This window comes from Suillus clintonianus (assembly GCF_016758775.1).
Source record: "Suillus clintonianus strain FC179 chromosome Unknown DEU56scaffold_178, whole genome shotgun sequence".
Taxonomy (NCBI): Eukaryota; Fungi; Basidiomycota; class Agaricomycetes; order Boletales; family Suillaceae; genus Suillus; species Suillus clintonianus.
Genome location: NW_024539402.1, coordinates 1 through 26,774, shown reverse-complemented (window position 1 = coordinate 26,774; position 26,774 = coordinate 1). Strand labels below are relative to the sequence as shown.

The following is a 26,774-nucleotide window of genomic DNA, read 5'->3' as shown; positions in this document are numbered from 1 at the left end:
GTAATAGTGTTGCTCTATTCTGTCGCATATGCGTAAGGTCAGACTAAGGGCAGACGCATAACACATCACTAAGTATGTATGTAATCAGATTTGATCAATTAAATTCCAATGTCAAGTTTCATTTGAAACTCACTTATCACTCATACCGTCCTTGATGCTAACGTTTGGACTTTGAAACAGCATGAATCCTTGAAACATGCAACCACGCTAAAGGGACTTGCCCAAGTACTGCATAATCGGTCCTCGGACCCTCTGCATTCGCATTCCTTTTCGATGACCCTAAGAAGATCGTCCATGGGTACATTGTTCCTGCACGGGACGCGTCCTAGGGTAGCGTCCGACTATGTACGTTCCCCTTTGAAACCCTGTATCTGGCACTGCCGGCTTTTATGGGGTTTATCGGGCGATCACCAGGTCATGGCATATCAATGTATAGTACCTCGCCGATCGGCGCAAAGTAGCACTTGGTAAGAATTTAGGATGAGAGATTTGAACAAGACTTGAACCAACGATCATCGATTTTCATCGGCTGACTAAGTATAGCAGGGCAATTGCATATACGTAATCACACTCGTGTTCATTATGTCTCTTTGACGTCCTAACTACCGATACTGAAGAGTCGGACAATAATTTCACTGAGCAATATCCTGCGACCCCATCATTCACGCAAGCGCCTCGTCGAGTATCCTTGAACTTAGTACCGGGCTAACAGCAGCGTCCTCTTCGTTGTGGCCTGTCCGCCTCCTGCTTTAGATCACCTCCCGTGGCCTACAGGTTGACCAACGTAGTCCCGGAAAACAATGGGAAGATGCACATAGCGCTGGCTGAACGATTCGTCTACATGGCATAATTAACACGCGTATCGAACGTATAAGGCATGAATGCGTGTCTAAGTGAACGTTTGAGATGACTTGTTCCCAACTTCCTCGGCTTCAAACAAAACATCCATTTATAGTCTGTCCCTCTCATTGGTATATTGGCGTGGGTTCCGTTTTCAACGTTGGTGCTTTCCGTGAGTGATACTACAAGCTTTTCAACCAGGCGATGTTAACCAATAGTTTACCAAGGATCTCATGCGATTCTTCAAGAACGCTAGTGAACATGTTAGTCCTGAGGTCGTCCTCTGTCAAAGATCCCGCGAGACTTCTCACTCATACAAAGTTCACGATCTGCAGTAGTTGACGTTGAGACCCCGAGCGCCGACCAGGCCTTCCTCCACTATTGAGATGCAAGAGACGTTAATCAAGACCCGCCAGACGATGCGAGGACATACTAGCCTGGTGAAAGGTGTCGTACACCTGCGCGACGGACGACACATCATTACATGCTGGGTTGACACCTCACTCCGACTATGGGATTTGGAGAGCGGTGTACAGATAGGCGATGACTGGCGGGATGAAGGGGATCCGTCAGCCATATGCACCATAGAATTATCTCTACACGGCAACACCGTTGTGAGCGGAAGCACTGATGCGAACATGAGGCTGTGGGATGTCGAGACGAGGATGGTCATCGTCAGGTGGATAGGGTATACTATTTATGTGGAGTGTATGAGTGAAACACCTCCGTCAACCTCATGAAAACTAAGAAACTTTGCTATTTGCGTGTACAGCAAACAAACGTAGCCGCCTCAGATATTCGAGCCGGATTGAATAAGACAAGTGTGAAGCCAAGGCAGCAAATTGAAACAATAGAGGTACAAGTCATACAGCGTAAACATAGCGAGAATCAGTGCAAGATATATTGTTATCAGGACGGGGGCACGAAGTCAGAATGAAGCCATGCAGTCTGCAGAACGTCCCGAATTTCCTTCCAGCCTCAGTTTTGGTTAATACCAGAAGTGGGGGGAACCTCATAGTCGTCGCATGTCACCTCAGAGAAGCGAAGTTTCGTGCCGACTTTAGGGTTGCCGTACTAATGGACAAAAAACATCTTTAGCGAAAACAAAACCCTTTGAAAAGCAGTAGAACTTACGCTTGAAACTGAGGGCGTGTCAGTCGGGCAAGTAAATTTCAACGCAGTGTTAATGGGACCACCACGCAGTTGAAGAGCGCATTCACCGCCGGCACAAGTCGGGATACCATTGAATTTCCCGGCTTCGTTGCCATTGGGGGTGAACATCGAGTGGCCACCAAAGGCGTTATTGATCCACCCTTTCGTTCCCAGTACATCGTCGTACAATCCATGCTGATCTTGGAGGGAGAAGGACTGGCCCATCTCAACCTCCTCTCCACTGGAGCAATCAGTGGGCGATTTGCAGACTTTGAAGGGGATATCATCGAAGAGGCCGTTTTTGACGTAGTCAGGTTTGTCCCGGTTGAGGCCGAGTTGTTGCCCATCGGAGAAGGAAAGGATGTAGCAGTGACCGTATTTGATGCCTAGGTATTTGCCGTGCCCACAGACTGGGTTATTCGTGCACGTGCAAGAGGGTTCAACACCGCCGTGTCCATTACCACATGTCTGAGGGTAGGGATTTACGGATGGGACCGATGGGACGCACTGGCCGCGAACCATGTGTGTCCCGACCGGGCAGCACTGTCCCAACATGTCGATTAACATGATTGATTGAAACGCAGATGGAAAGCATACCTTGCCTATATGCGCAGGCTGATCAATCCATGTAAGAAAATTCGTGTCATCTGGACAACACCCCTTCTTCTTGGTGTCCTGCTCAGCTACTCTCAGTATCAGTCCCGCGATTGTGCGTACGGCCTTACCACATCAATAAATTCAACACCCTCGCAGATTTCTTGGATGTCTATCCGACGGCACTTTTTGTGACCGTCGTCGTCGTAAACTTCTTTCCAACAATCGGTGGGCATGCCTAGTAACGATACACATCAATTGAACATTCTTGTAAAGGTGAATTACAGCAAAGTGCACCCACCCTTTTGCTTAGCACGTTCCTCGCAGGTCAAAGTTGCATGGAGCTCTTCCTGTTGAGAAAACACGGCATAGGCATGTGAGAGAGCTAAGGCGGCTATGAAAAAGAGGCGCATCGTTGTGGATGAGACACTAGGGAGTTGCAAAGTATCCTTTTATACATGGCTAGCGCTTCACCCCCTGTAAAGGAGAGCTGATGATTGGCATCGGAGTTCAAGACAATGATGGTACACAGCATAGAAGAAACCGGTTCCCCCGGTTTGTCTGATAAGTTCCTATTGTGGAAGAAATAAGCCCTGTGTAAGTCAGGATTACACGTATGGCAGCAGTCGTAATATTCCAAAGTCAGAATCCAAACACGTTCTTTCTTTCTAAATTGACAAATCAGCGACGAAACCGGGAGGGAAAACCATCTGTCATTAAATGTCACCATGGATAGAAATCTGTCGGGTCAGTTAGAAACAATACCCGGGTCACTGGACAGTGGAGTGGAATGAGAAAAACCTTACCTGGCAGCAAGATACACATCTGACACGTGGCCAGTCCAAAATCATTGTTGAAGACTGGCTCGGATCGAGTGACCAACAACATACGTGAGTCGAGATCATTCCACCTGTAATCACCACGCCAAGTGTATTATGTTTATCAGCGCCATCCGAACAACGGAGAGATGCGAGCTTACTTTTAACGCCCATGACAGATAATGATCCAACGGATGGCCAAGGAAGATTGTTATTCCATTGCGCAGGTGATATGTCCACAAAGTGCAGAATTGATTCGCAATGGATGAGGCGCTCTACGTTTGTTACCAAAGTCGCGTGAACCGATTGGAAATCAGTAACCGGAGACAGAGACCAATCAAACAAGCACCTTAGCCTATAGGGGGTGAGCGCATTGATATGACAACTGTACTTTGAGTCCTTCCGGTGACCCACCGCTCACGTTTACGAAGGGACGAAGTCTAGAATCATGGCCCTGGAACAGGACGGAGCTTATCAGTAACGGTAGTGAGAATCAGAAGGGAGAAGGAAACATACACACGGCAGGCATATGTAACCCGTGATGGCGGCAGGAGGCACATGATTCATAAAACATATGGACCACTCGAACCTAAGTTAGTTACTCGGTTCCACTTATCCTCCAACAAACAGTGGCGCCTGCAACAGACCTCGAAAACCGCACAATTTCCAAAGGGGAATTGTCGGGGCCACAAGCATCGAATCCCTGCCTTTGGTGGAGTCACAAGTGTCTCCCAGAAGCTCCTTCACACCAGACGAATTATGGAAAGTCAGAGATTTCAACTGGACCGCGGCGTCGTCTAGCTACTATTTAGCCGCGCAGGGACTCGAATGTCCTAAAATAACAAGCACATACAGAGGTACTACGTGCCGAGATAAAATCACGTCCGTTTTAATTTCGTATTAAATGCAGCTGGGCGTCTAAAAAGACTGGGGAAACTGTAACGGGCGCTCTTCAAGCGGGAGAAACAAGCGAGGAGCTGAGCAGAAGGAGAGAGCCAGGAACTGGCGTTGGTTCGACGAAGGGACAGGTACAAAGCTCCGAGCCACATATAAGTATGTAGAGCGTGATAATGTAATGTGAAACATAGGAATGAAACTGGGCGCAGTAAACGCGTCAGTGAGATAAGGAGTCCGTGATTATCCAAACGAGCTGTTCCGCGCGGAACGGAGTACATCGGCGCAATGTTGATACTGTAAAGAGACCGTGTTATAGGTAGAATGGCCGTGGACTACGTAGAGTGACCATGACCGTGACATCATCCCCCTTCTAGGGCGAGTGAGGATAATGCTACAGGTCGAGCCTTTCGGCAGGGCGCGAAACGCGACCCCCACGGGTCGTCGTTTGCGTTGGGGGCACGTACTCAGATCTCAATCTCTGACGTACGGCAGCAGGCGACGGAGGACGGGCAGCGGCAGGAGGGACGGCAGCGAGGACAGGTGCGGGAGGCTCGGGAGGTGCGACGGACGACGGGACCTGTGAAGATAAGGGAAGAAAAGTATCAGTAGCGGAGAGGGGAGTATGATAGTTTTTGTTTAAATCAATTATGTGAGGACGAGGGGAGCGCGGGTGACGACGATGGAAGCGTTCAATGAGTTCATTGAATATAGTGGGGATGTCAGAGAGAGGAAGCCACGAGTCTTCGGACTCGGGCAGAGATTTCCATCGCACGAGGTATTCGTAGCGATGGCCAGTCTTGCGGCAGTCGAGGATAGCCTTAATGTCATTGGCTGGATCTTCGGCGAGGTCGAAAGGGAGTGGTGAGGCATGGGTATGGAAGTCGGAGGGGTCTGAATAGGGCTCGAGAAGGGAAACATTGAATACGGGATGGAGACGGGATAGATAGGAAGGGAGTCGAAGATGATAAGCAGAGGTGCCGATTTTGCGAAGGATGGGGTATGGGCCGAGGCGACGATGGTCGAGTTTGAACGAGGGGCGTGTGGTTTTGATGTTGCGGCGCAAGAGCCACACTAGCTGACCTTGCTGAAAGTCGGGCGCTGGCAGGACCTTCTTGTTGAACGATTTTGCCTGCATGTCTTGCGCGAGTTGTAACTCAGCACGGAGCTCGATGTGAATTGCGTCAAGTCGCGTGGCAAGGTCGGAGGCTGCGGGAACGGTTGAGCGTTCAGTGATCTGCGGCTCGAAGGACGGATGAAAAGCGTAGTTAGCAAAGAAGGGAGTCTGATGGGTAGAAGAGTTCTCGAGATTATTAAAGGCAAACTCGGCGAGGGGGAGATAGTCAACCCAATCGTCCTGCTGGTAGGAGCAGTAGGCGCGGAGGTAAGCCTCCAACGTCTGGTTCGTGCGTTCCGTCAGACCGTCAGTCTGCGGGTGGTACGCTGTTGAAGTACGAGTATCAATCTTAAGTAACGAAGTAAGCTCAGACCAGAATTTAGAGATGAAAATGGAGCCACGGTCCGAGACTATGGAGTCCGGGAGTCCGTGCAGACGAAAGATGCGGTCCAAGAACAACCAGGCTAGGTCGGGAGCCGTTAGCGTCTCTTTGCACGGGACGAAATGTGCATAACGTGTGAGACGGTCACAAACGACCCATATGGAGTCATGGCCGTGTGAGGCGGGGAGTTTGACAATGAAGTCCATGGATAATGCTTTCCATGGACGGGAGGGGATGTCGAGAGGTTGGAGCAAGCCGTAAGGCTTGTGACGGGGTGTCTTGATGCGTGCACAGGTATCACATGCTTCTACGTAGCGTCTGACAAAGGTTTGCATGCCAGGCCACGAGTAGTCTCGTGCGACGAGCCCGAATGTTCTGTTGCGTCCTGGGTGGCCTGCTATGACTGCATCATGGCGGGAGTGGAGGATGTCAGCGCGTAATGGTAAGGGTACAAATAGTTTTCCCTTGTGGAACACAAGGCCACCTTCAGACGTGAAGTCTGAATTACCACGGATGAGCGCTTCTCGCCACTCGGAGTCCTTTTGAAGGGCATTTTTGAATTGATCGAAGAGTGCGGAGTTGTCGATGGAAAGGGTCGTCATGGCGTTGATGATGTTGGGTGGGTGTTGGGTGTTCGTGTGGGGTGTGAGTGAGTCTGTGTGTTTTGGGGTTAGCACGATACGGTTTTGGTTCAGGAGGGTTTCATCCCCCTTCTTGGGTGAGAAATCGGCACGCCGGGAAGGCGCATCAGCGACGTTTGCCTTCCCGGGCGCCCAAACGAGACGAAAGTCGAAATCGGATAAGAACATGGCCCAGCGTGCCTGACGACGGTTGAGAACTTGGGACGACATGAAGTAAGTGAGGTTTCTGTGGTCGGAGATTACTGAGATTGGGTGTGGGGAGCCAAGGAGCCAGGCTCGCATGTCACGAAACGTATCGATGACAGCGAGCAGCTCCTTGTCATGAATCTCGTAGTTGATTTCTGCTGGGGACATCTTCCGTGAGTAGAATGCGACGGGATGGAGTGTGCCGTTGTCGTCGGGCTGTTGGAAAACACCCGATATAGCAAAGTCCGACGCATCAGTGGAGACGGTGCAGGGTTTCAGAGGGTCGAAGTGCCGGAGGGTAGGGAATGAGGTGAATTCTCGCTTGAGGCTGTTGAAAGCCGTACGAGCAGCATCTGAGAAATTGAAACTAATATCTTTTCTGGTCATGTCAGTGAGTGGACGAGCGATGCGGGAGTAACCATTAATAAAACGTCGATAAAAGTTAGCGAGACCCAGGAAGGACTGAACCTCTTTGACAGAAGTGGGCTCAGGCCACGACACAATGGTGTCGAGTTTTTTAGGGTTCATCTTGATACCGTCAGCACCAATGATGTAGCCTAGGTACTCGACTTCGGACTTGTCCCACTCACACTTTGCGGGATTAGCACAAAGGTGAGCATCGCGTAGTCGGTCGAGTACGAGTTTGACGTGCTTGTCGTGGTCTTCCTGTGTTCGAGAGAATATTAGTATATCGTCCAAGTAGACGACGCAAACGATATCGAGTAAATCCCGAAGGGTATCCTGAATAAAGGCTTGAAAGGCTGCGGGTGCGTTAGTGAGACCATATGGTACAATGAGATGTTCGAAAAGGCCGAGTGGTGTCCTAAACGCTGTTTTCCACTCGTCGCCCTCCTTTATGCGGAGGTGACTATAAGCCGACTTCAGGTCGATGACAGAGAATACTTTGCAACCTTGTACACGATCAAGGAGATCATGAACTAAAGGTACCGGGTATCGGTTCTTTTTGGTGATGGCGTTGAGGCCACGGTAGTCGACGCAGAGGCGGAGCTCTCCAGTCTTCTTGCGGATGAATAAGACTGGAGCGCCAGCTGAGGAGGTTGAGCTCCGAACATGGCCGCGTTTGAGATTTTTGTTGACATATTCTGTTAGGGCTTCGCGTTCCGGTGGTGTAAGACGATAGAGGGGGCCAAATGGTGGTGTCTTCCCTTCCTCCAGTTCGATGTCGACATCATACGGACGGTGTGGCGGGAGTCTCTCAAACTCGGCAGGTGAGAATACGGTTGACATGTAATCCAGGTACTTGGGAGGGATGTTGTCAATGTCAATGTGAGGGGGTACGGGAATCTCGTCATCAATCGAGTCAATGGAGCTCGAAGTGGTGGAGCGGATGAAGGCTGGAGAGGATGGAGAGTGGTAGCGCAGCAAGCACGATTCATCCGGATTGGAACGTGCGGTCTTTGCGAATTTCTTCGCAGAGATGAAACGGATGTTTGGCGCTGCAGAGGCTGCTGATGGGGGAGTGAGTGGATTGGGACGACCATAGCCGCCCCAGGACATGAGGGAAGCAAGGAACGAGGGTGTTGGGCGAGGTTTCGCGGGCTCTGAGTCTGGAGCAGGTGGGTCCACACCCACTGCTGCTGCGGGCGAGAGTTTACTGGCAGAGTGTGATGCAGCATCAGAGAGACCAAAGCCAATTCCAACGACTGCTGAGGCGTTGAGTTTGGATGGTAGCAGCTTCGGCTTAAGACCAAAGCCTTTCGCCGAAACTACCACAGGGTTCGAGCGGGTGAGTTCGCAACACTCGAGTGAGAGAGTGGAGTCCTCCCAGTCGATGTGCGGGTTATGCTGGCGAAGCCAGTCGAGACCTAGAATAATGGGGTAAGCTACAGACACGACCGCGAGGGATCGAGTCTCGTGATGATTGGAGACGGAGAGATGAGTAATGACATCATGGGTGATCAACCCAGATGCGATCGGACGGTCGTCAACCGCCATAATAGGTATGGGAGTGTCTTTGACACGGCGAGTAAGGGAGTGGCGAGCAGCAAAACGGTCAGAGATGCAGGAAGTGGTGGCACCACAATCGACAAGTGCGAACGTGTTGATAGGTTTTTTGTTTGGGAAAGAGAGGCGAACAGAGATGAAGAAATGTAGGGGTGAGTTCAAGTAAGAATTAGAAGAGAAGACGTAGGCGGGAGCAGACTTCACAACCGGGGTATAACTCCCATCTGACAGACGGGTATGAGTGGGATCCGGCGCCCTAGGATGGCTCTGACGTGTCCCGTCGTCTATGACCGGATGCCCTGGGACGGGGTGACAGCCGGTTAGGCTTTTCCCGAGTCGTTGCGCGCATTGAATTTCTTCTTTGCACGCTCGGACATGTTCGGGCAGGTCTTGACAGTGTGCTCGGTACCTCCGCAGTACAAGCAGAGGCCCTCAGCAAAGCGGCGATCACGCTCCTCCTTGGTGAGAGGCTGGCGTGGTACTGTCCTGGTGGCATCAATCTCCATCGGGATTCCTGGGGAGAGTGACGTCGAGGCAGATGGTTTGGGCTGGGCATTGCGCTGAGTGGTGTCAGTACCGGTTTGCTGACGGGGTGCAGGCTTTTTGGCAGTCTTGCGCTCAACCTCCCGACGATGAAGTCGGTTGTCGATGGTGACTGTGAGGTCGACATATTCGTCGAAGTTCGTGGGAGGACTGTGAACGGTCAGTAAGAGGTCCTTCACTCCATCCTTCAGTCCTTCATAATACTTCTGGATCGTGGTCGACGTGTTGAAGTTCACGTAGACGAGCAGCTCGCGGAACTTGGACGCGTAATTTGCGCAGCTCCCGGTCTGCCGGAGGTTTTCTATCTTGCGGAGGGCGGTGCCCTCGGTGTCGGGGTCTCCGAAGTGTTGCTTGAAGTCTTCAATCAGCAAGTCGAAGTCGTGGAGTAGGTCGTCGTTGGTCCGACGAATTGCTGTGAACCACGAACGAGGTGACCCATTGTCCAGGTAGGTGGAGAGGTAGAGGGCTCTGTCCATGTCAGTAGGCAAGGACGAACGTGAGAGTTCGACGGCACTGAGGATCTCGTCGACGAAGGCGTCAACTTCGGTTGCACTGCCCTTGAAAAGGCGTGGTTCCCGGAACTTTGCAACACCTCGTGGGGCGACTGAATCTAAAGGGCCCTGGTGCCCCATGGCACTTGTGGGCAAGGTGGGGAACCTAAGTGCAGCTATCTTATCAGTAATGTCTTCCAGAGCGCGCCCTATGGTACGCTGGTTCTCGTCTAGACGGAACGAGCTCTGTCCAAGGGCGGTGATGGCCTGGAGAACTTCGTTGAAGTTCTCCAGGGTCGGGACGAATGTGGACTGGGATGGGTGCGGGTTCTCCATGCCTGGAGTTGTGCTGTCGAAGTCTGACATGTTAGTAGTGTAATGCCTCGAGGCAACGGTAGAGTAGATTAATGAAATATACAAGTTTCGAGAGTTGAGTTTGGCGGGTTTGTGGTCGAACCAAACTGTAACGGGCGCTCTTCAAGCGGGAGAAACAAGCGAGGAGCTGAGCAGAAGGAGAGAGCCAGGAACTGGCGTTGGTTCGACGAAGGGACAGGTACAAAGCTCCGAGCCACATATAAGTATGTAGAGCGTGATAATGTAATGTGAAACATAGGAATGAAACTGGGCGCAGTAAACGCGTCAGTGAGATAAGGAGTCCGTGATTATCCAAACGAGCTGTTCCGCGCGGAACGGAGTACATCGGCGCAATGTTGATACTGTAAAGAGACCGTGTTATAGGTAGAATGGCCGTGGACTACGTAGAGTGACCATGACCGTGACAGAAACCCAGAGTTCGATTCAGAAATATCACCGGGAGACTCGAATGTCCTAGAATAACAAGTGCACACAGATCTACAGTACATGCCAAGCTACTAACTTTGGGCGTCTTTTGAGACAGGCTACATAGAGGGGCGGAAACTGAGTCACTGAGTCTGACTGGGACTCCATATATAGAATATAACATACAGTGAGTAAACGCTATGTGATATGGTTGTTACATGGCGCTTACCGTCCGACGTAACTTATGAGTGATTTGCACCGCCTGGTCTCAAGCCATGCGCCATGGTCTGAGCAAAACTTTGGCCTGGCCTAGGATTCTCAAAAACCAGGAGCCGACAGCTCAGGCCATGGCTTTGAGTGTATAATTTTGCCTTTTCGTGTGAATGTTTTCAAAAACAGAACGAGCCGAAATTGGTTCCTGACGTCGATCATCATCGGATGAGTATCAACAACTTATGTCATTCTCACGGTCTCGCAGAAGCCCGCCATCAAGATCAAGGCCTGGATGTCTTTGACGCTGGCGCTTTGTTGGCGCTTGCAGCGAACTTTACCAGCATCCTTGTACTAGTACTACTCAACAAGTTTCAAAGGTCACGTCACTCGACAAGCAGAATCTTGACTGATTCAACCTTTAGATCGGCAGCGAGTCACGGCCGAGATAGTCTAGGAGGCACTGAAAGTACCTGAAGTTTTCATATCAATGCCGCGGCGCACACCCTCTGTAGGCTAAGGCGCTTGTTTGATTGGTCTCCGAGGAACCGATCCAGCCATTCTGCCAGCATCCTCGTCAATGATGATCCCTCTCCGCAGATTTTTGAGTTAAGTGGTTTTTGGGGCCTGAACTTAGATATCCCTGACATGTTCTAGCCAAATTCCAAGCTCTCCAAGACTGTTGACATGATGATTGGGAACCATCTCAACGCCCACGTGATGGTGTATGCTCCTCCGAATCTCCGATTTTTGATTTCAAATCGGTTCACGCGACTTTTGAGAAAACGTAGAGCGCTTCATCGATTGTAAATTAATTCCGCTCGTTGTGGAAATATCACCGGCGCAGTTTGATCTGCGCATTGTCACCGCGATCTTTCTTGGCCATCCGTTGGATCATTATGTTCCACGAGCGTTAGAAGTAAGTCCACTTCTTACCGTCATTCGAATGGCGCTGACAGACATAATATTGTCACTTGACGTTGTGATTGCAGGTGGTACAATCTCGATTGATGCATGTATATTGGTCACTCGATCCGAGCCAGCCATCAGTACATGATTCTGGACTGGCCTCGTGTCAGATATGTATATCTTGCTGCCAGGTAAGGTTTTGTTCTCATTCCACTCCAGTGCCCCGGGTATTGCTTCTAACTGACCCGGCTGATTTCCATCCATGGTAAAATTTAATGACGGATTGGACATTCGTTTTATTGTCACAATGAGCAAAAAAATTGACGCGGGTGCGCAAGTAAGGTGGGTTTCCTTCCAGTATTCGTCGCTGATTCGTCGATTTAGAAAGAACTTGCTTGAGATATTACGACTATTGCCATACGAGTAGTCCTGACTTACACAGGGCTTATTTCTTCCACAATAAGAACTTATCAGACAAACCGGGGGAACTGGTTTCTTCTATGCTGTGTGCCATCATTGTCTTGAACTCCGATGCCAATCATCAGTTCTCCTTTACAGGGGATGGAGCGCTAGCAAAGTATAAAAGGATACTTTGCAACTCCCTGGTGTCTCATCCACAACGATGCGCCTCTTTTTTATAGCTGCCTTAGCTCTCTCACAAGCCTATGTCGTGTTTTCTCAACAGGCAGTGTTGCATGCATCTTTGACCTGCGGAGAACGCGCCAAGCAAGCAGGTGAGTACATTTTGCTGCGGTCAAATACACCTTCACAAGTACGCTCAATTGATGTGTATCATCAGGCATGTCCCCTGATGGTTGGGAAGAAGTTTACGACAGCAATGGTATAAAAAAGTGCCGTCGGACAGCCGTCCAAGAAATCTGCCACGGCGTTGAGTTTATTGATCCGGTAAGGCCGTACACACATTTGCGGGACTGACACTGAGAGTAGCTGAGCAGAACACCAAAGAGAAGGGGTGTTGTCCAGATGACACGAATGTTCTCACATGGATTGACAAGCCTGCACAGATAGGCAAGGTATGCTTTCCATCTGTGTTCCAATCAATCATGCTTATCAACACTTTGGGACAGTGCTGCGGCAAGGATCACGTATGGACGCCTGATAGCGGAAGCCGCTCTGAGCCCGGAGGGTGCTGCCCGGTTGGTCATCACATGAACAATGGGAGGTGTGTCACAGACACTCCTACTGCCCCTTCTCAGCAGTGCCCGGTTGGGACACACTTGGTCGGCAGCCAGTGCGTCCCAACGGTCTCATCCGTAAATCCCTACCCTCAGACATGTGGTAATGGACACGGCGGTGTCGAACCCTCTTGCACGTGCACGAATAATCCAGTCTGTGGGCACGGCAAATACCTAGGCATCAAATACGGTCACTGCTACATCCTTTCCTTCTCCGATGGGCAACAACTCGGCCTCAACCGGGACAAACCTGACTACGTCAAAAACGGCCTCTTCGATGATATCCCCTTCAAAGTCTGCAAATCGCCCACTGATTGCTCCAGTGGAGAGGAGGTTGAGATGGGCCAGTCCTTCTCCCTCCAAGATCAGCATGGATTGTACGACGATGTACTGGGAACGAAAGGGTGGATCAATAACGCCTTTGGTGGCCACTCGATGTTCACCCCCAATGGCAACGAAGCCGGGAAATTCAATGGTATCCCGACTTGTGCCGGCGGTGAATGCGCTCTTCAACTGCGTGGTGGTCCCATTAACACTGCGTTGAAATTCACTTGCCCAACCGACACGCCCTCAGTTTCAAGCGTAAGTTCTACTGCTTTTCAAAGGGTTTTGTTTTCGCTAAAGATGTTTTTTGTCCATTAGTACGGCAACCCTAAAGTCGGTACGAAACTTCGCTTCTCTGAAGTGACATGCGACGACTATGAGGTTCCCCCCACTTCTGGTATTAATCAAAACTGAGGCTGGAAGGGAATTCGGGACGTTCTGCATGGTTTCATTCTGACTTCGTGCCCCCATCCTCATAACAATATATCTTGCTCTGATTCTCCCTGTGTTTACGTTGTATGACTTATGCGTCTGTGGTTTCCATTTGCTGCCCTGGTTTCAAAATTTCCCTCCTTAATTAGGCTCGAATATTTTTGAGGCGGCTACGTTTGTTTGTCATGTTCTTGAGGGTTGACGGAGCTAACATCGTCCTCGGCGGATCGTACGTCTCACAACGTGGCTTTCGGCGTCATTCATTCATGAAGTTATTCGATGAGATGTGCTTGCCAGTCTGATTCGGGATGCGCCTAACTTATAGGACTGCATTTCTGTAGCGGTCAAGTAGCGGTGCCCACCAAAATGGAGGGTCAAACTCCATCCCTCAAGTTGTCAACTGTCATTGCAACTCGCTTTGACATAAGTGAGTAAGCTCAGATACTCACTATGAATTCACCTCTACAGCACGACAAACGAGGGGATCGGCATTGATACCAGCAGCCAGTTGTTCAACACACAGCATCGTCTATTTGTGTACATTTGCATTGAGCAATGCTGAAACCTGTAGTGAAGCATGGAGTACGCATGAAAAATTCAACCTGCCTTGATCAAGAAAAGGAAAAGAGAAGCATCTGAATTAAATGCAATGCCAAAGGCTGTCCTCGCATCCTCGACAACCATTTTCCATAGAGGGAAATACCTTTAGCGATGTAGCCAGCCAACGAGGTTTGTATCGCAAACCCGACCAAGCCACCCAGACCAGCTGTCCTGTTCAGTCCAATCGCACTCCACAAACGACGCCGAATAAGCCATAGGGTCCGCTGAGACTATGTCAGGCAAACAAATAATCCCAGTGACATCAGAGTCGTCTGCGTCCCGGTCAACAGTGCACGCACCTCTGCAGGAAGTTTGAGGAAGTTCTGGAAGAGACTCACAATTCCTGCTGCCAAGTCCACCTCGCCTTAAATGGACACTTCGCTTGCGGGACTTGAAGACAGGTGCAATGTTGAAGAAAATGGAGGAACATCGCAATGAGCTCGAGGTGCATTACGAGATGGAAATTTGTTGTGTTTTTGTTTGTGGTAGCCTTGCTGCGAGTCACCACGGGGAGGCATCATGACGGCAGCTATGAATCTCTCGATGAGAGCTTGGGCGATCCCTAAAATGGGAGCCCGTCGTGTCATCAGTAAACAGATGAACATATTAAAATATCATATTTGACTATATATTCATGACCATCACAACAATCGCCATAAATATGGCGGTGGGTATTACACATACATATTTGACCTTACATAGTAACGATGTATGTACATGGTGGCCAACCAAGTTGTCCTGTGCTCGTCATACCGCCTTCTACTTGAATTATCCTGTGAAAGCAAGATGTCACCCACGCCCACTCAGTGAAATCTGGGGCCATCAGTATCAGTTCGAGCGCAAAAGTTGACACCTACCACAGGTGCGAGGGTTCTTGTGTCACGCGATAGTCAGTAAAATAATGAACATTGGACACTCATTTCCTATGTGGGAGACGCTTGCCTAGGCTGACTGAGCTATCCATTACATGGATCACATCGAGTCCTGCGGCTAGTTCGGATTATGTTCTTCAATGTCCTGAATGCCATAACGGTCAGGATCTTGCCAGACTGCCGAATTGAACGAAATATTGTAGTGCCGCTCAGTCCTCTACTACGCACTACCAAATTCCATTATCCTGCATAACAAACACAATCTTCACACTGTATCAAAAGGGTAGGTATTAGCAGATGAAAAACCATATCACCCGATAGGACATTCACTGACAAAAATATTTGATTAGAACATATGAGTGCCTCGTGTTATGCGGGAGCAACGACAAAGCCTATAACAGAAATGAGACACGACGAATATATTAGATGATTGGCCACTTCATTCTGACAATAGATGTAATGCGCCGTCCTGACATCGACACTGACTTCGTACAAGCCCGAAATCGATACATACTTCGTACAATACATTCAAGTCCAGCCTGTTTCAAAAACAGGACAGATCTGAAAACCAAAGCCCGAGATCGCGAAATTAGTGCCAGTTCTAAACACGACCGGAAAAATATTCTGCCAGAAAACCTGCCAGAATTCAAGACGAAGGTGCGCGGTTCTAGTATTGCCTTTGCAGAGCAAGTTGTTATATTCTTATCAGCCTCGGCAATCACAGATAATGGTAACAACAATTACTCCTCCTCCCTACCGGCACAATGGACATAAGAAACGAGGGGGGGCAGAACAGTTCACCGTTTGGAGATTGAAGAATGGGTTGGCGAAACTGCGGGGAGATCGTGAGGTGCGTTTAGTATTTAATTCAGTAAATGATTGACCTTTGTCCGGAATCTGCTCGGGGGTAATTTAATATACCAAGTGCGCCTCTCATCTTTGAGACTGGACGACTTCTTCCACATGAGGGGCATTCGGCTCGGCCAACTTTCCACGACAGATGCCGCCCGCAGACAAGATAGTATTGATTATAGCGCCCACAAATACAGCAGTTTACAATACAAAGTGTACCTGTTACTTGGTAGATTAGAAGGTGCAATAAAATTTACGTTAGATGGCATGCCGAGGAGTAGTCACTATTCACAATCATCTCTGAAATAGTGTTGTGCGGGCCCGGCTCGGCCTGAAAGCCGCGGCTTAGGCCTGGCTTGGGGAGGCTTGGGCTTTGAAAAACCTCAGGCCGGGCCACGAGCCAAAGCCAGGCCTAAGCCGCGGCTTGGCTTGGGCTTGTTCACGGCTTTGAACATTGAAATATCTTGAAAAATGGTCTATAATATATCAACAATTGTACAGCGCTTATTCGTCACCTAATGAATCAAACTCTGACATATTGTCGTCATCATCATCCTCCAAGATCAGCACATCCCACCCCTCGTCATCTGCTGGTTCGTCTTTGGATACTTCGTGCTCACCAGCCTCAGCCTCATTTTCAGAATCATCAGCTTCTTCCTCCACAAGAGATGAAGGACCGGCCTCGCGGAATATAAGTTCATGACGAAGGGAGCACTTAACACATTGTAGAGCCTCAACGATATCTCCTTTCAGCCGATTACGCCGCTTGCTGATCGTGATCCCTCCTTGCGAGAAAGCTCGCTCGCTCGAGACAGACGCTACCATAATGGATAGAAAGTCTCTTGCCAGCGAAGCCCACACAGGATACCTCAAGGCATTAATCTAAATGGACACAGTGATCAGCCTCGAGTCAGAGGAAATGAAAGTCACTTACACCCCACCACTGGATAGTACTCATACCTGCTGAGGGAGCTGCCTCGATAGTTTCGATATAGCTCGCGAACTCGGCCCTCCATGGTGTTGCTGGGTCGCCAATGGACGTGGCACCTGGGTCTGCCTCAGAATCGTTATCGGAGTCACTTTGAACCTCTCGAATAAGTTTTTTGAGGCCAGCGGCCTTGCTTTTCGTGGTTGTAGGCTGCGACGACGACAGAGTTTGATTAAGCTTGTAAAAGTGTGCTTTGAACACATTCTCAGCACAAGCAAGCACATCATCGAGCAAGTGGGATGGCCAGTGCTTTTTGAAGTATGCCAGTTTTGACGTCGGATCAAGTACTACAACGGCACACCGTCAAACTCAGCTAGCTTAAACAGAAGAGAACGAACACATAGCGATAACGTAGGCTGGGCAATCTGTAGTCTTCTCGTAGTATTCATCTATTTTTGCTGCGGCGGCCTTCAGTGAATCAGCGAACCGAGCATACTTGGGCCTTTCTGCTCGCGAAGACCAAGATTTGTAAAGTGTCTCCAGCGCAGGAATTGCGAGATGGAGAGTTGAACCTCGATCCGACGAGAAGGCTTGTTGAGCAACGTCGGCGTATGAAAGAAGGTCTGCGAAATGACCAAGTCGTGACCATTCAGCGGGTGACAATTGCAAAAAGTCGATTTTCGCTCGTTTGGTTAGATTGGGTTCTTGGCGGCCCATTTCGTACACAAACGTGTCAACATACTAAGTAAGAGTGAGAACAATAGGGTACAACAAGATCAAATGCGCACCTTCTTGTTGTGTTCGGCACGATTAAGCATAACATAGGTTGAAGACCATCGAACCTTCATGTCAATCAGCAGTTGTGTCGGCAAAGACACACCTGCTTTCGTCTGGATAGTCCTGTACAACTCTTTCCGTTTGGCCGAGGAACGTTCTTTGATGCAGATGCTGCGAACGAGGCCGATCTCGTCACGCTCAACCTTCTGAGACATATCCGGATCGTGGCCATGCGGATCGTGTGGATTGTAGTGGGGCGCTTGGCTATACATACTTATTAGCTTTTGTGTGCCAAGGTTGATGATGTGCGCTAGACAGCTGTTGAAATTGTTAGTACGCAGCAAAAAAATCATGAAGACTTCTTACTTTATCTTGCGTTCACGCCATGGAAATTTCTTGTTGTACTTCGCCTCGTACAATCGCGAGAACTCTTCCAGCATCGTGTTGTTGTTGGCGGCGTTGTCACATGTAACATGGCCAATCTAGCAGGTGGAAATATAAGCAAGGTAGCAATCATGAGGAGATAATACTATGCAAACCTTGTGTGCAACACCAATCCGATCGAGCACCTTGAATAATGTGCCACCTAGACGCTGGCCATTGTGTGCGTTATTGAGCCTCGTAAAGCCAAGTAACGCGTTCCCAGGTTCCCACTGCATCGGATTGTTCTCCTCGATCCAGTGGCCGGTGACGGCAAAATACCCATCTGTGTTGTCAGCCTGCCACGCGTCACATGTAACATTGATCGCGCCACTGACAGATTGACTCTAGAATATTGTCAGGAATGAATAGAAACTGCAAAGGATGGTACGTACATTCAATTTCTTCTTGAGCGTGGTCATGTGGTTCTTGAACATGCGGATGATCTCAGCGCGGGTTGCTTTTCGACCAGGAATTTTGACGCCTCGAGTAGCACGCGAGGCCACATCTACCATGTCCTTGAATTTTGGATGCTCGAGAGCCTGTATGGGCTGATTTTCATTAGTATGCAGCCAGATGATACAAACAACTCAGAGACTTACCTGATCCGTGGCAACGAGCCACTCAATTGCAGCTTTTCTAAAAAGCTGGTCGCTGTATGGAATAACACGCTCTGATAACTTGCGCTCAGTCATATGCGCATCGATCGCTTGCTGCGCCTGCGCTGCTTTCTTTTTCTCAGCTGCGACGTCACCCGGCAATTTAGATACGAAGGCGTTGGCCTTTGCCCATTTCCGATATTTGCCCTATGTGCCAGTGGATTCATGTTAAATTTATATGTTCGCCTGAACAAAAATATGAAAACTTACAGCAAATCTAGCTTCAGAGTGACGGCGCAGTGTCGACGTTTCGTTTACGATGATACAGTGGTCCCTAGTAGTTGATATGTAGCATTAATAAAATTAAATACATGGAAATGGAACACACGTACGGACAGACCTTGCACTTGCGGTGTTTTTTCACCGTGCCATTGGTACCAGTGTGCTCGAATGGTTTACCAAAGAACTCGTCAATGTCGCGAGTCTTATCTTCGCGTGTGGGACCAGATTCGTCGGTGATGGGCTGCACGTTGATGTCCACAAGAACACCATCCTCGTCAACCTCTTCTTTATCTTGAGCAGGTTTCTGGCGACGGGCTCGTTTGGCTAATAGTGTCAGGTGAGAAACGGAAATGTGAATGACAGATGAAAACTCACGTTTTGGATTCGCCCGCGCATTTTCACGCTCCTTATCGCTGGATTCTTCATCTTCCTCGATCTCCTCAAGACGAGCTCTTTTGTTTGCAGGTGCAGGGGCAGGAAGCGTGGCTTCAGGAGTGGGCAGGCTGGGTGCTGGTATTTGTTGTGGGACAGTGGGCTGGGTGTCATTGGCAACACGTTTGGCGGCCTGTGCAGCACGGAAGGCATTGATAGCCAGGGTTTGAGAGGGGAGTGCAGCCTGTTCAGAGTGCTCCAGGAGCGCAGCAGTCGGTTTGACTTTGCGCACTGGACGCACTATACGCGGCTCGTCGTCACTGTCTGTATGGACCATTCCAACCATTAGATTATTTGGAGCGAAGACTACTAGTACTTACCTTTTATCTCGATCAAAATTGTCACTTCGTTGGAATCCGATCCATCCGAGAATGAGCAGGATGATTCGGCCTAGTCGATTATGGGCGAGTGCGACCCAAAACGAGACAAACGAGTGACATGCCTGACATCGGCTGAGAGTTCCTGATTTAAGCATCTATTAGAGTCGTAGAAGAGTGGCAACGCAAATGGATTCGTACCTGACAGATCGATCATGATTGATCATACAAAGAGCCGCGGCTCGAGCCGCAGGCTTGGGCTTTCCAAAACCCAAAGCCGAGCCCTGGGCCATGTTCAGGCCGTGAGTTTGGCCTGGCTTGGCTTGGCCTAATCAGGCCTGGCTTGGGCCGGCCCACGGCTTGAAGCCGGGCCATGCACATCACTACTCTGAAATGAATCATTTCGATTGCCAATCTCAGTATTTAAGAGTGAATGCGACATAAGGATTACATTCAAGCAATTATTGAAACACGTATATACGACAAAACAAAAATCTAGCTACTCCGAGTCATAAGCGGCGTCCTCTAGCGCCTTTCTCTGCTCAGCTAGCGCTGTGACGGACATCTTGGACACGACTTCCGGAGTTAGGTCCTGGCGATGATTTTTGCCGAAAATCTTTCTGAACAGTATGTTAGATACATGATGCATAGCAAGCAATAAAACAGTCAATACCTCGTCCACCACTCCAAAAGCTTGGCTACCCTATGTTTTGCGACAGGGCCAGGGACGTCCTCGAAGAAGTAGACGATGTTATTCCAGAATCCCGCGTAATCGAAGTCGCCGTCGACGGTACGCCAAGACGAGACGCTAGACAGCGCGAAACGAACCTGTCAGACAAAGGTTATAAGCCGCGCATCGAGGGTGAGAAATCATCTTTGCTCACCTGACAGACAACATATGCAATTGAACGAGGGGTTACTTTCCTCGTGTTGATGATTGCGGCGACGCAAGTTTTGACTTTGACTTTATCGTTCGACGACCGTCGAGCGCGCCTATTGTTCTCTAGAATGTCAGCTCCGTCGCCATCTCCATCAGCGTCCCTTGTGGAAGACGGAGATGTGAAGATAGCTTTGAAGGCCTGGTAACGCCAAGACTTTGAATATATATTCGCGATGTAGTACAACCCCATCTACTGACCTGAACCAGAAGTTTGGACCTGAAAAGACCTTTCTCCAGGTTTCTATCATCGATGGCGTAATTCTCGTATACGAACAGCGGCCACGAATTTTCCGACACGATGTAGTCGGATGTTCTTTCGCGAATCCCGGCCTTCACGCTGCAAACATTTCAGAGTCATGTGATTCGACGAAGGGTGATACTTACCGGCCGTCACTCCAATCCCACTCGGCGGGGCAGAGCAACTTCCCGCAAATGTCATGCGCGAAGCCGCGCAACTGCTTGTCGTTGGACCTGAGTAGCGTGGACGGACGAAAATCCTGGTTGACCCAGGCAGCAACGAGGTCCTTCAGAGTGGAAGTGTCGTCGCCGCGGGCCGCATCGGCTCCTCTTTTGATCTATAGTGTGATGAGTATGCAGCGCGAAACGATGAAGAGCGCAAACCTTTTTTAACATGTCCTCAGATTCATCGACTTCAAAATCGGCAAGCTTGAGATGCAGCCACGGCAGAGACTGCGAGAGTGCGAGGTAGCCACGCTGCAGGCGATCTTGCCTGAATACTGTAATTAGCCATGTCACGGATTAAAAAAGATGCCTTACTCTGGGGTAGTGTCCTGCACCGCGCCGTTCACCAGGCCTGGCTCGCACCTGCGATCGTTTTCGGCGATCAAATCCTCCACGTTAGTGTAAAGGACAACCATGCGGCGAACTGCCCTGCCCTGAGCAACGTAGTACGTCGTCTTTCTTTCGAGGATCAATGAGGAAGAGTATACACAAAGATGGTACGTGACGAACCTTTGCTTCGTTCCTCTGTCCTGCCTCATCGTCTGCAGTTCTTCTTCCAACGCAGCAATACGGCGCTTGGCCCTTGAATCTGCGGAGGTAGGGACTGCCCCAGAGAGGTCCGGGAGCACGAGGTCGCGTGACTGATTGTCAGGCTCTGGCGCAGACATGGTGAAAGTGAGGAATGTCAAGGCAGAGGTGAAGCGCGAAAACTAAGAGACCGTGACAGACTCGGAATTGTACAGAAGGTAAAGGTAAGAAACCCTCACCTGAACTTTTTATACATGCTCGCCTATGGTATTGAGATATATAGAGTAATGCCTAATGAGGATATGGTGAGTCTCGTCTGAAAATGGCACCATAACATAACTTACCGTGACAGGGCTGTAATGAAAAGCAACCGTGACGACTCTATGTAGAGTCTGCGTCCTTGCCCTGATCACCGCATGCATCAGCTCATCCCTCGTTTCCGACTCCCAAAAGTATCACTACCTTGAAAAAGTTTACGATCTGCTGGTAGTTTTCCTCCTTAGACACGATGTGGTCACCATCCGCGTTTTCAGCACCGGCGCGTTCGTACAATTTCAAAAGCTATTCTGAACGTCAATTACTTGCCATCTAGGTCAAATATCACTCACATGTTCAATTGTGACTGCAGTGAACAGTCCAATCCTTACGGTCCGTTTCACTTTTGGATCAGACCACAGCCCAACCCAGCACATTTCGAGGACCTTGCGGACGACCAGATACGAATCTTGAGAAAGCGCTTTGAAGATAGACAGCAATATATAGTATCTCTGTTGCTCGAGGAAAGTCGATTTCACCAGCGAGGAAGTTTCAGAGTTAATGAAGGAGAGAATAAAAAAGACGTATTAAGTGTGGATATCTGGTTGACGAAATTCAGACAGTTCAAGGCAGCAGATATCTCAGAGACATACCAGGTCTTGCAAACGTCCTCTGCGTCTCCTTTCCCTTTCCTCCTCATGCGATAAATTTACGAAAGTCTGAAGTATCGTGAACGATGATGAGCCATCGTAAGGAGGCGAACGCACCTTCATGTCCCATGGAAACGCTTCACAAAGTGCCTTCCGCTCCCTCCCACCTCCAAAGTGAGAGATAGTATTGAACAGTTTCAATGAAACGAGAATGACTTGAAGCTCATTGGAGCCAAATGCGAAAGATGTGATTTTACGCATCTATTTTGGCGATAACAACGTTTTGATAATCAGAATGCCGTGTGAGTGGTATTATGGGAAATGAGAGGACAGTAGAGTAAAATCCGAGAATAACAGAGACACAAGGAGCGATAGACTGGACGACTAGCACATCACAACATCAGGACACTGAGAGAAAGAAATAAGGATACACGCACTTGATTCGTACCCTCCCATATCTCAAAGGTGTCATGAGCACCTGGCGAACTCTCCATCCACTCAAGCGCGATTCTCTCATCTTGAGGAGCAATAATTTCCTCTGACTTGACAGACAGAGTTGAGCGCAATGCAGATAGGGCTGCGGGACTGAGCGAACAAATTCTTCGTAATGATGAATCTGATGATCGTAAGTATGCGCACCTTCCATTTGGGGATTCTGGTCTTGATTCTGGACTCCCGGGCCGAGCACGTCTGACATCGATTGCATTCAAAAATTTATACGCCTTCCGCGACGTTTGCTCAGGTTTTGCGTGTTTCTGGGGGCGCTCCGACTTGCTTTGAGGCATATGATGCTCGCTGGGTTTGAGTTAATCACTCGAGTCCATAAGTATAACTTGACCTAGCCATCTTAGACGCGCCAATCAATCGTGAATTTTGCTTAAATCATGTGATCATCATCATCGAGATGTCTGTCCTACATGACTGAGTGTCTGATTCTTCGCCGTCCTTCTAACCCCTCGAGGACGATGACGGCAACGACCCCCTCGTAGCTCCAACATGCCCTATCCGCCTTTGCTTCACTACTGGTCGTGACCCCGGACCAAGCTCAAAGTCGCGCCACAATCTCCTCTCTCGCGCTCGACAATATGGGACCCACTGCCCCTCTCCAATCAATACCAATTTCTTGACGAAGCCTTCGGACAGCTAACTCCGTTGAACCCAAACAACTGGCTACCAAGCGATCGGAGAAGCCAAGCTGCTTCGCTTGGAGGATAATTCTGTTGCTGACAGAAGAGATAGATTGATCTCTGCGGTTGTAGCGCATTCGTTAGAAAACCTCGAAGATCAAGCAGAGTCTACGCACGACAAGCGCTTCTCCATGCGATGAATGTGTTGAAGTTTCGTTAGGTACCACTTGTCGATGTTAGTCATCTGCCAGATCTTGTCGACGCTATCGCCCCCGATGGAATACATTTGCGATGGCGAATATCCGCTTGTCAGTGGGATTGACCAGTTCCTCGTCGATGTCCTCCACAAAGTTGTTCTTATGCAATTATGCAACAAGAAAATTAATCTTACTGAATTGACCAAGACTGCTCTTACATACCTTCGCAAATCCAAGGAACTGATCGTCAATCGCCTGTATCGCCTTTTGGATGGTCTCTTCGAAAGTTCTGCCCATTCTCATGACCTCACCGACGCTCTTCATGCTGCTGCTAAGAAGCCGGCTGACCCGGTTGAACTTATTGAGGTCCTAACGTGGTATCTTCACGACAACGTAGTCTAAGCTTGGCTCGAAGCAAGCGCTGGTTACTTTCGTCATGGAGTTCTTGATTTCGTTTAACGGGACACCCAGACCGAGCTTAGCAGCAATAAACGCAAGGGGATAACCTGTAGCTTTCGAAGCCAGTGCTGACGAATGCGAGAGACGCGCGTTGACCTATTTAAATGTCAGTGCAATGAATATCAATTAAGATGATGAAACATACCTCAATAATGCAGTACTCCTTCTAATCGGATTCAGAGCGTACTGAATGTTACACTCGCCAACAACACCAAGATGGCGAATGACATTGATCGCAGTTGTTCGGAGCATGTTGTAATCGAAGTCGGATAGCGTTTGGGAGGGAGCGACCACAATGGAGTCTCCATTGTGGATACCAAGTGGATCAACATTCTAGCAGGGCACCATGAGATCATGCGTACGCCGTTCAGCGAAAATCGACACTTACCTCCATATTACAGACAGTTATACAATTGTCGCGGGAATCGCGGACAACCTCGTATTCGATCTCTTTCCAACCTTTCATGCTCTTTTCTACAAGCACTTGAGGGCTAGTCGCGAATGCCTTGCTACAAAGAGCGCGAAGCTGGACTTCATCCTGTGCGAAGCCAGATCTCAGACCACCCAGCGCGTATGCAGCACGAACAATGACAGGGAATCTGATCTCACGCCCTGCGGCAACCGCTTCATCTGGAGTGGTGGCTGTAGCAGACTGAGCACAACGCTTCCCAATATCCTCCATCGCTTGGGCAAATGACTGCCTATCCTCTGTCGTGATGATAGTCTCGATGGGAGTACCAAGAACCTGTACTCCAAGAGCCTCAAACTCATCTTTGAGTTTGATGCCGACATCAAGGGCGGATACCATCCGGTTTCTCGTATTTGATAATTTTGCGCACGAAATCGGGTGTCACTACAGGACACGACCGTTTGGATGAAGACGAGGTTGGGATGTGGGTTTTAAAAGTCGGGGAGCTGAAAATGATACTGCAGCGACGATATTATCAGAGTTGGGATCGTGACACGGGATATCGATGTAATCTTCGGAGAATGGTGGCGAGGATGAGAAGGAGACCGAGCGTAGCTCGGGAATGAGAGACTGCAAAACCATGACTAATCCCACAACTCCATGAGACTCGACCATTACTTGAGTCGATACTATTACCAAAGACTTTTCCGTGTGGTGTGGTTGGTTTGGTCACGGTTGCCACTATGATCTAAAACGCGCACAACTGGCCTGCCCTTAGAAATGATTCAAAGTAATTTAAAGGACTTACAACATCAAAGAACACCACGGGGCAGTCCTGCGCGTTTTAGTCGCAACTAAAAGAGTAGAACAGAGTGAAGTTAGGATACACTGCACTTTGGGGCAAAGTTTTGGTTGGGGGTAATGTGGGGGAAACATCAAGTAAAGGGCGAAATTTCACGTCATAACCGCGATATAATGAATAAACACGTTGCTATTATTTGTCCCATATGCATTTGAAGCAGCTGTATTTGCCATATTCGCGCTACTAATCAGCCTATTGCTATAGCTTCTATCCCTGGTCGACCACGCCTCCCATCTGCTGGCATAACGAGCAAGGCAAGACCGCGTGTAAACGCGCCTTCGCGCTCCAATGTTGCTCCCTTTAAGCCCTCCAATACCGGAAATCCACGATTGGCCCCTGTCGCAAAGAAAAGTAAGCCGGACTCGAGTGCATCCACAACCACTGCCAAACGAGCCTTACCTCTAGCAGGGTCCTCGATGTTTCTCAACCCATTCCCATCCACAAACCCTGCAGAACCCCTTATGCTTTTGAGCCTGGAATAAGTGTAGCAGAGTCGGAAGAACTCACGAGACAGCTGCAGCTTTGCCACCGCTACAGGACTCCGGACACGAGAGATTCGGAGGACGAGCCTGACATGGATGGGATTATAGATGACATTGATGCATCGATTGATCCAAGTCCACAGCCAAGAATTGTGCGTCTTCGGTAACTCCAGCAAGCAGCGTGTTCGAACCGACACATCGACAATCTGTGCACCCTGCAAAGAAGAAGAATAATCAGCCGGCATTCCGCACTCCAGAGTTACCTACTACACTTTCAATGTGAGTATATGCGCCGTAATATTGTGGTACAGCCACAACGAGTTCTTCCTCGTGACTGTGCGGCAGTAATGTCCTATAAGTATCATATTCGTCGTTGGAACTGAAAAAGGTAGCCCACCATTGTCTTCCTCAACTCATTTGATTCTGGAGTGCTTAAGCGAGATTGCGAGAAGCTGACGGGTGCATACAATTGATTTTCTGCCGCTACTTTCGACTCCGGTGCTGTGACTTGTGCAAAATGTGCCTCACTGCGCTCAACCTCTGCGTGCCTCCGTTGAGTCCGTTTGTTTTGCAAGAGTTGACCACCATCAGCAAGACAGCACTGACTGCACACGCACCACACGAGAGTTTTCGACATTGTGTCCCAAAGTCGCGGGCTCGCAACGAGGAGTTCCTCGTCCAGCTCAGAGGCAATGAAGAATAAAGATGAGCTGTGCATGATGCCAGTGTGTCGTGTCCGCTATCATCGTGAGAAGAGATGAAGAACGCCCACGGCACACTGCGAGCGCGCAGCTGCAGACATAAGTACGGACTTAGCGTTTCGAGAATTCGAAAGTGCAGATACGGGTGT

At 49.3% G+C, this 26,774-nt stretch overlaps 6 protein-coding genes across 6 annotated transcripts; 1 reads left to right on the top strand and 5 right to left on the bottom strand.

Moving 5' to 3' along the window:
* Positions 1 to 1,797: 1,797 nt before the first annotated feature.
* DEU56DRAFT_191462 (uncharacterized protein) lies at positions 1,798 to 3,210 on the bottom strand. Its single transcript, XM_041344993.1, has 5 exons — positions 2,888 to 3,210; positions 2,718 to 2,824; positions 2,590 to 2,667; positions 1,975 to 2,535; positions 1,798 to 1,914 (listed from the first exon to the last, which is right to left on the bottom strand). The coding sequence occupies exons 1-5, from the start codon at positions 2,997 to 2,999 to the stop codon at positions 1,819 to 1,821; spliced, it is 954 nt and encodes a 317-aa protein (XP_041201302.1). The 5' UTR covers positions 3,000 to 3,210; the 3' UTR covers positions 1,798 to 1,818.
* An 8,934-nt stretch (positions 3,211 to 12,144) lies between these two features.
* Positions 12,145 to 13,456, top strand: DEU56DRAFT_919708 (uncharacterized protein; the record flags this gene model as incomplete). Its single annotated transcript, XM_041358317.1, has 5 exons — positions 12,145 to 12,256; positions 12,322 to 12,428; positions 12,479 to 12,556; positions 12,611 to 13,300; positions 13,361 to 13,456. 5 exons carry the CDS (start codon positions 12,145 to 12,147, stop codon positions 13,454 to 13,456), a joined length of 1,083 nt encoding a protein of 360 aa, XP_041201301.1.
* A 6,596-nt stretch (positions 13,457 to 20,052) lies between these two features.
* On the bottom strand, positions 20,053 to 21,623 carry DEU56DRAFT_749127 (uncharacterized protein; the record flags this gene model as incomplete). The annotated part of the gene is made up of 8 exons (XM_041349405.1): positions 20,053 to 20,173; positions 20,227 to 20,381; positions 20,513 to 20,632; positions 20,692 to 20,830; positions 20,878 to 21,068; positions 21,115 to 21,223; positions 21,271 to 21,414; positions 21,466 to 21,623. 8 exons carry the CDS (start codon positions 21,621 to 21,623, stop codon positions 20,053 to 20,055), a joined length of 1,137 nt encoding a protein of 378 aa, XP_041201300.1.
* A 286-nt stretch (positions 21,624 to 21,909) lies between these two features.
* DEU56DRAFT_934085 (uncharacterized protein) lies at positions 21,910 to 23,226 on the bottom strand (the record flags this gene model as incomplete). The annotated part of the gene is made up of 6 exons (XM_041358770.1): positions 23,028 to 23,226; positions 22,826 to 22,973; positions 22,506 to 22,649; positions 22,392 to 22,457; positions 22,092 to 22,250; positions 21,910 to 22,044 (listed from the first exon to the last, which is right to left on the bottom strand). The coding sequence occupies exons 1-6, from the start codon at positions 23,171 to 23,173 to the stop codon at positions 21,910 to 21,912; spliced, it is 798 nt and encodes a 265-aa protein (XP_041201299.1). The 5' UTR covers positions 23,174 to 23,226.
* Positions 23,227 to 23,433: 207 nt separating this feature from the next.
* Positions 23,434 to 24,979, bottom strand: DEU56DRAFT_919704 (uncharacterized protein; the record flags this gene model as incomplete). Its single annotated transcript, XM_041358316.1, has 8 exons — positions 23,434 to 23,635; positions 23,692 to 23,741; positions 23,800 to 23,871; positions 23,935 to 24,081; positions 24,142 to 24,267; positions 24,317 to 24,337; positions 24,379 to 24,504; positions 24,560 to 24,979. 8 exons carry the CDS (start codon positions 24,977 to 24,979, stop codon positions 23,434 to 23,436), a joined length of 1,164 nt encoding a protein of 387 aa, XP_041201298.1.
* Positions 24,980 to 25,629: 650 nt separating this feature from the next.
* Positions 25,630 to 26,642, bottom strand: DEU56DRAFT_919703 (uncharacterized protein; the record flags this gene model as incomplete). Its single annotated transcript, XM_041358315.1, has 3 exons — positions 25,630 to 25,889; positions 25,950 to 26,139; positions 26,322 to 26,642. The coding sequence occupies 3 exons, from the start codon at positions 26,640 to 26,642 to the stop codon at positions 25,630 to 25,632; spliced, it is 771 nt and encodes a 256-aa protein (XP_041201297.1).
* Positions 26,643 to 26,774: the final 132 nt, after the last annotated feature.

What these genes read in the sequence shown, in the direction of transcription:
- DEU56DRAFT_191462 (XM_041344993.1), bottom strand. Translation starts at nt 2,999, where the DNA reads ATGCGCCTCTTTTTCATAGCCGCCTTAGCTCTCTCACATGCCTATGCC. An exon ending in AGCCTGCGCATATAGGCAAG is followed by an intron (nt 2,536 to 2,589) that starts GTATGCTTTCCA and finishes ATGTTGGGACAG; the next exon opens with TGCTGCCCGGTCGGGACACA. An exon ending in ACACGCCCTCAGTTTCAAGC is followed by an intron (nt 1,915 to 1,974) that starts GTAAGTTCTACT and finishes TTTGTCCATTAG; the next exon opens with TACGGCAACCCTAAAGTCGG.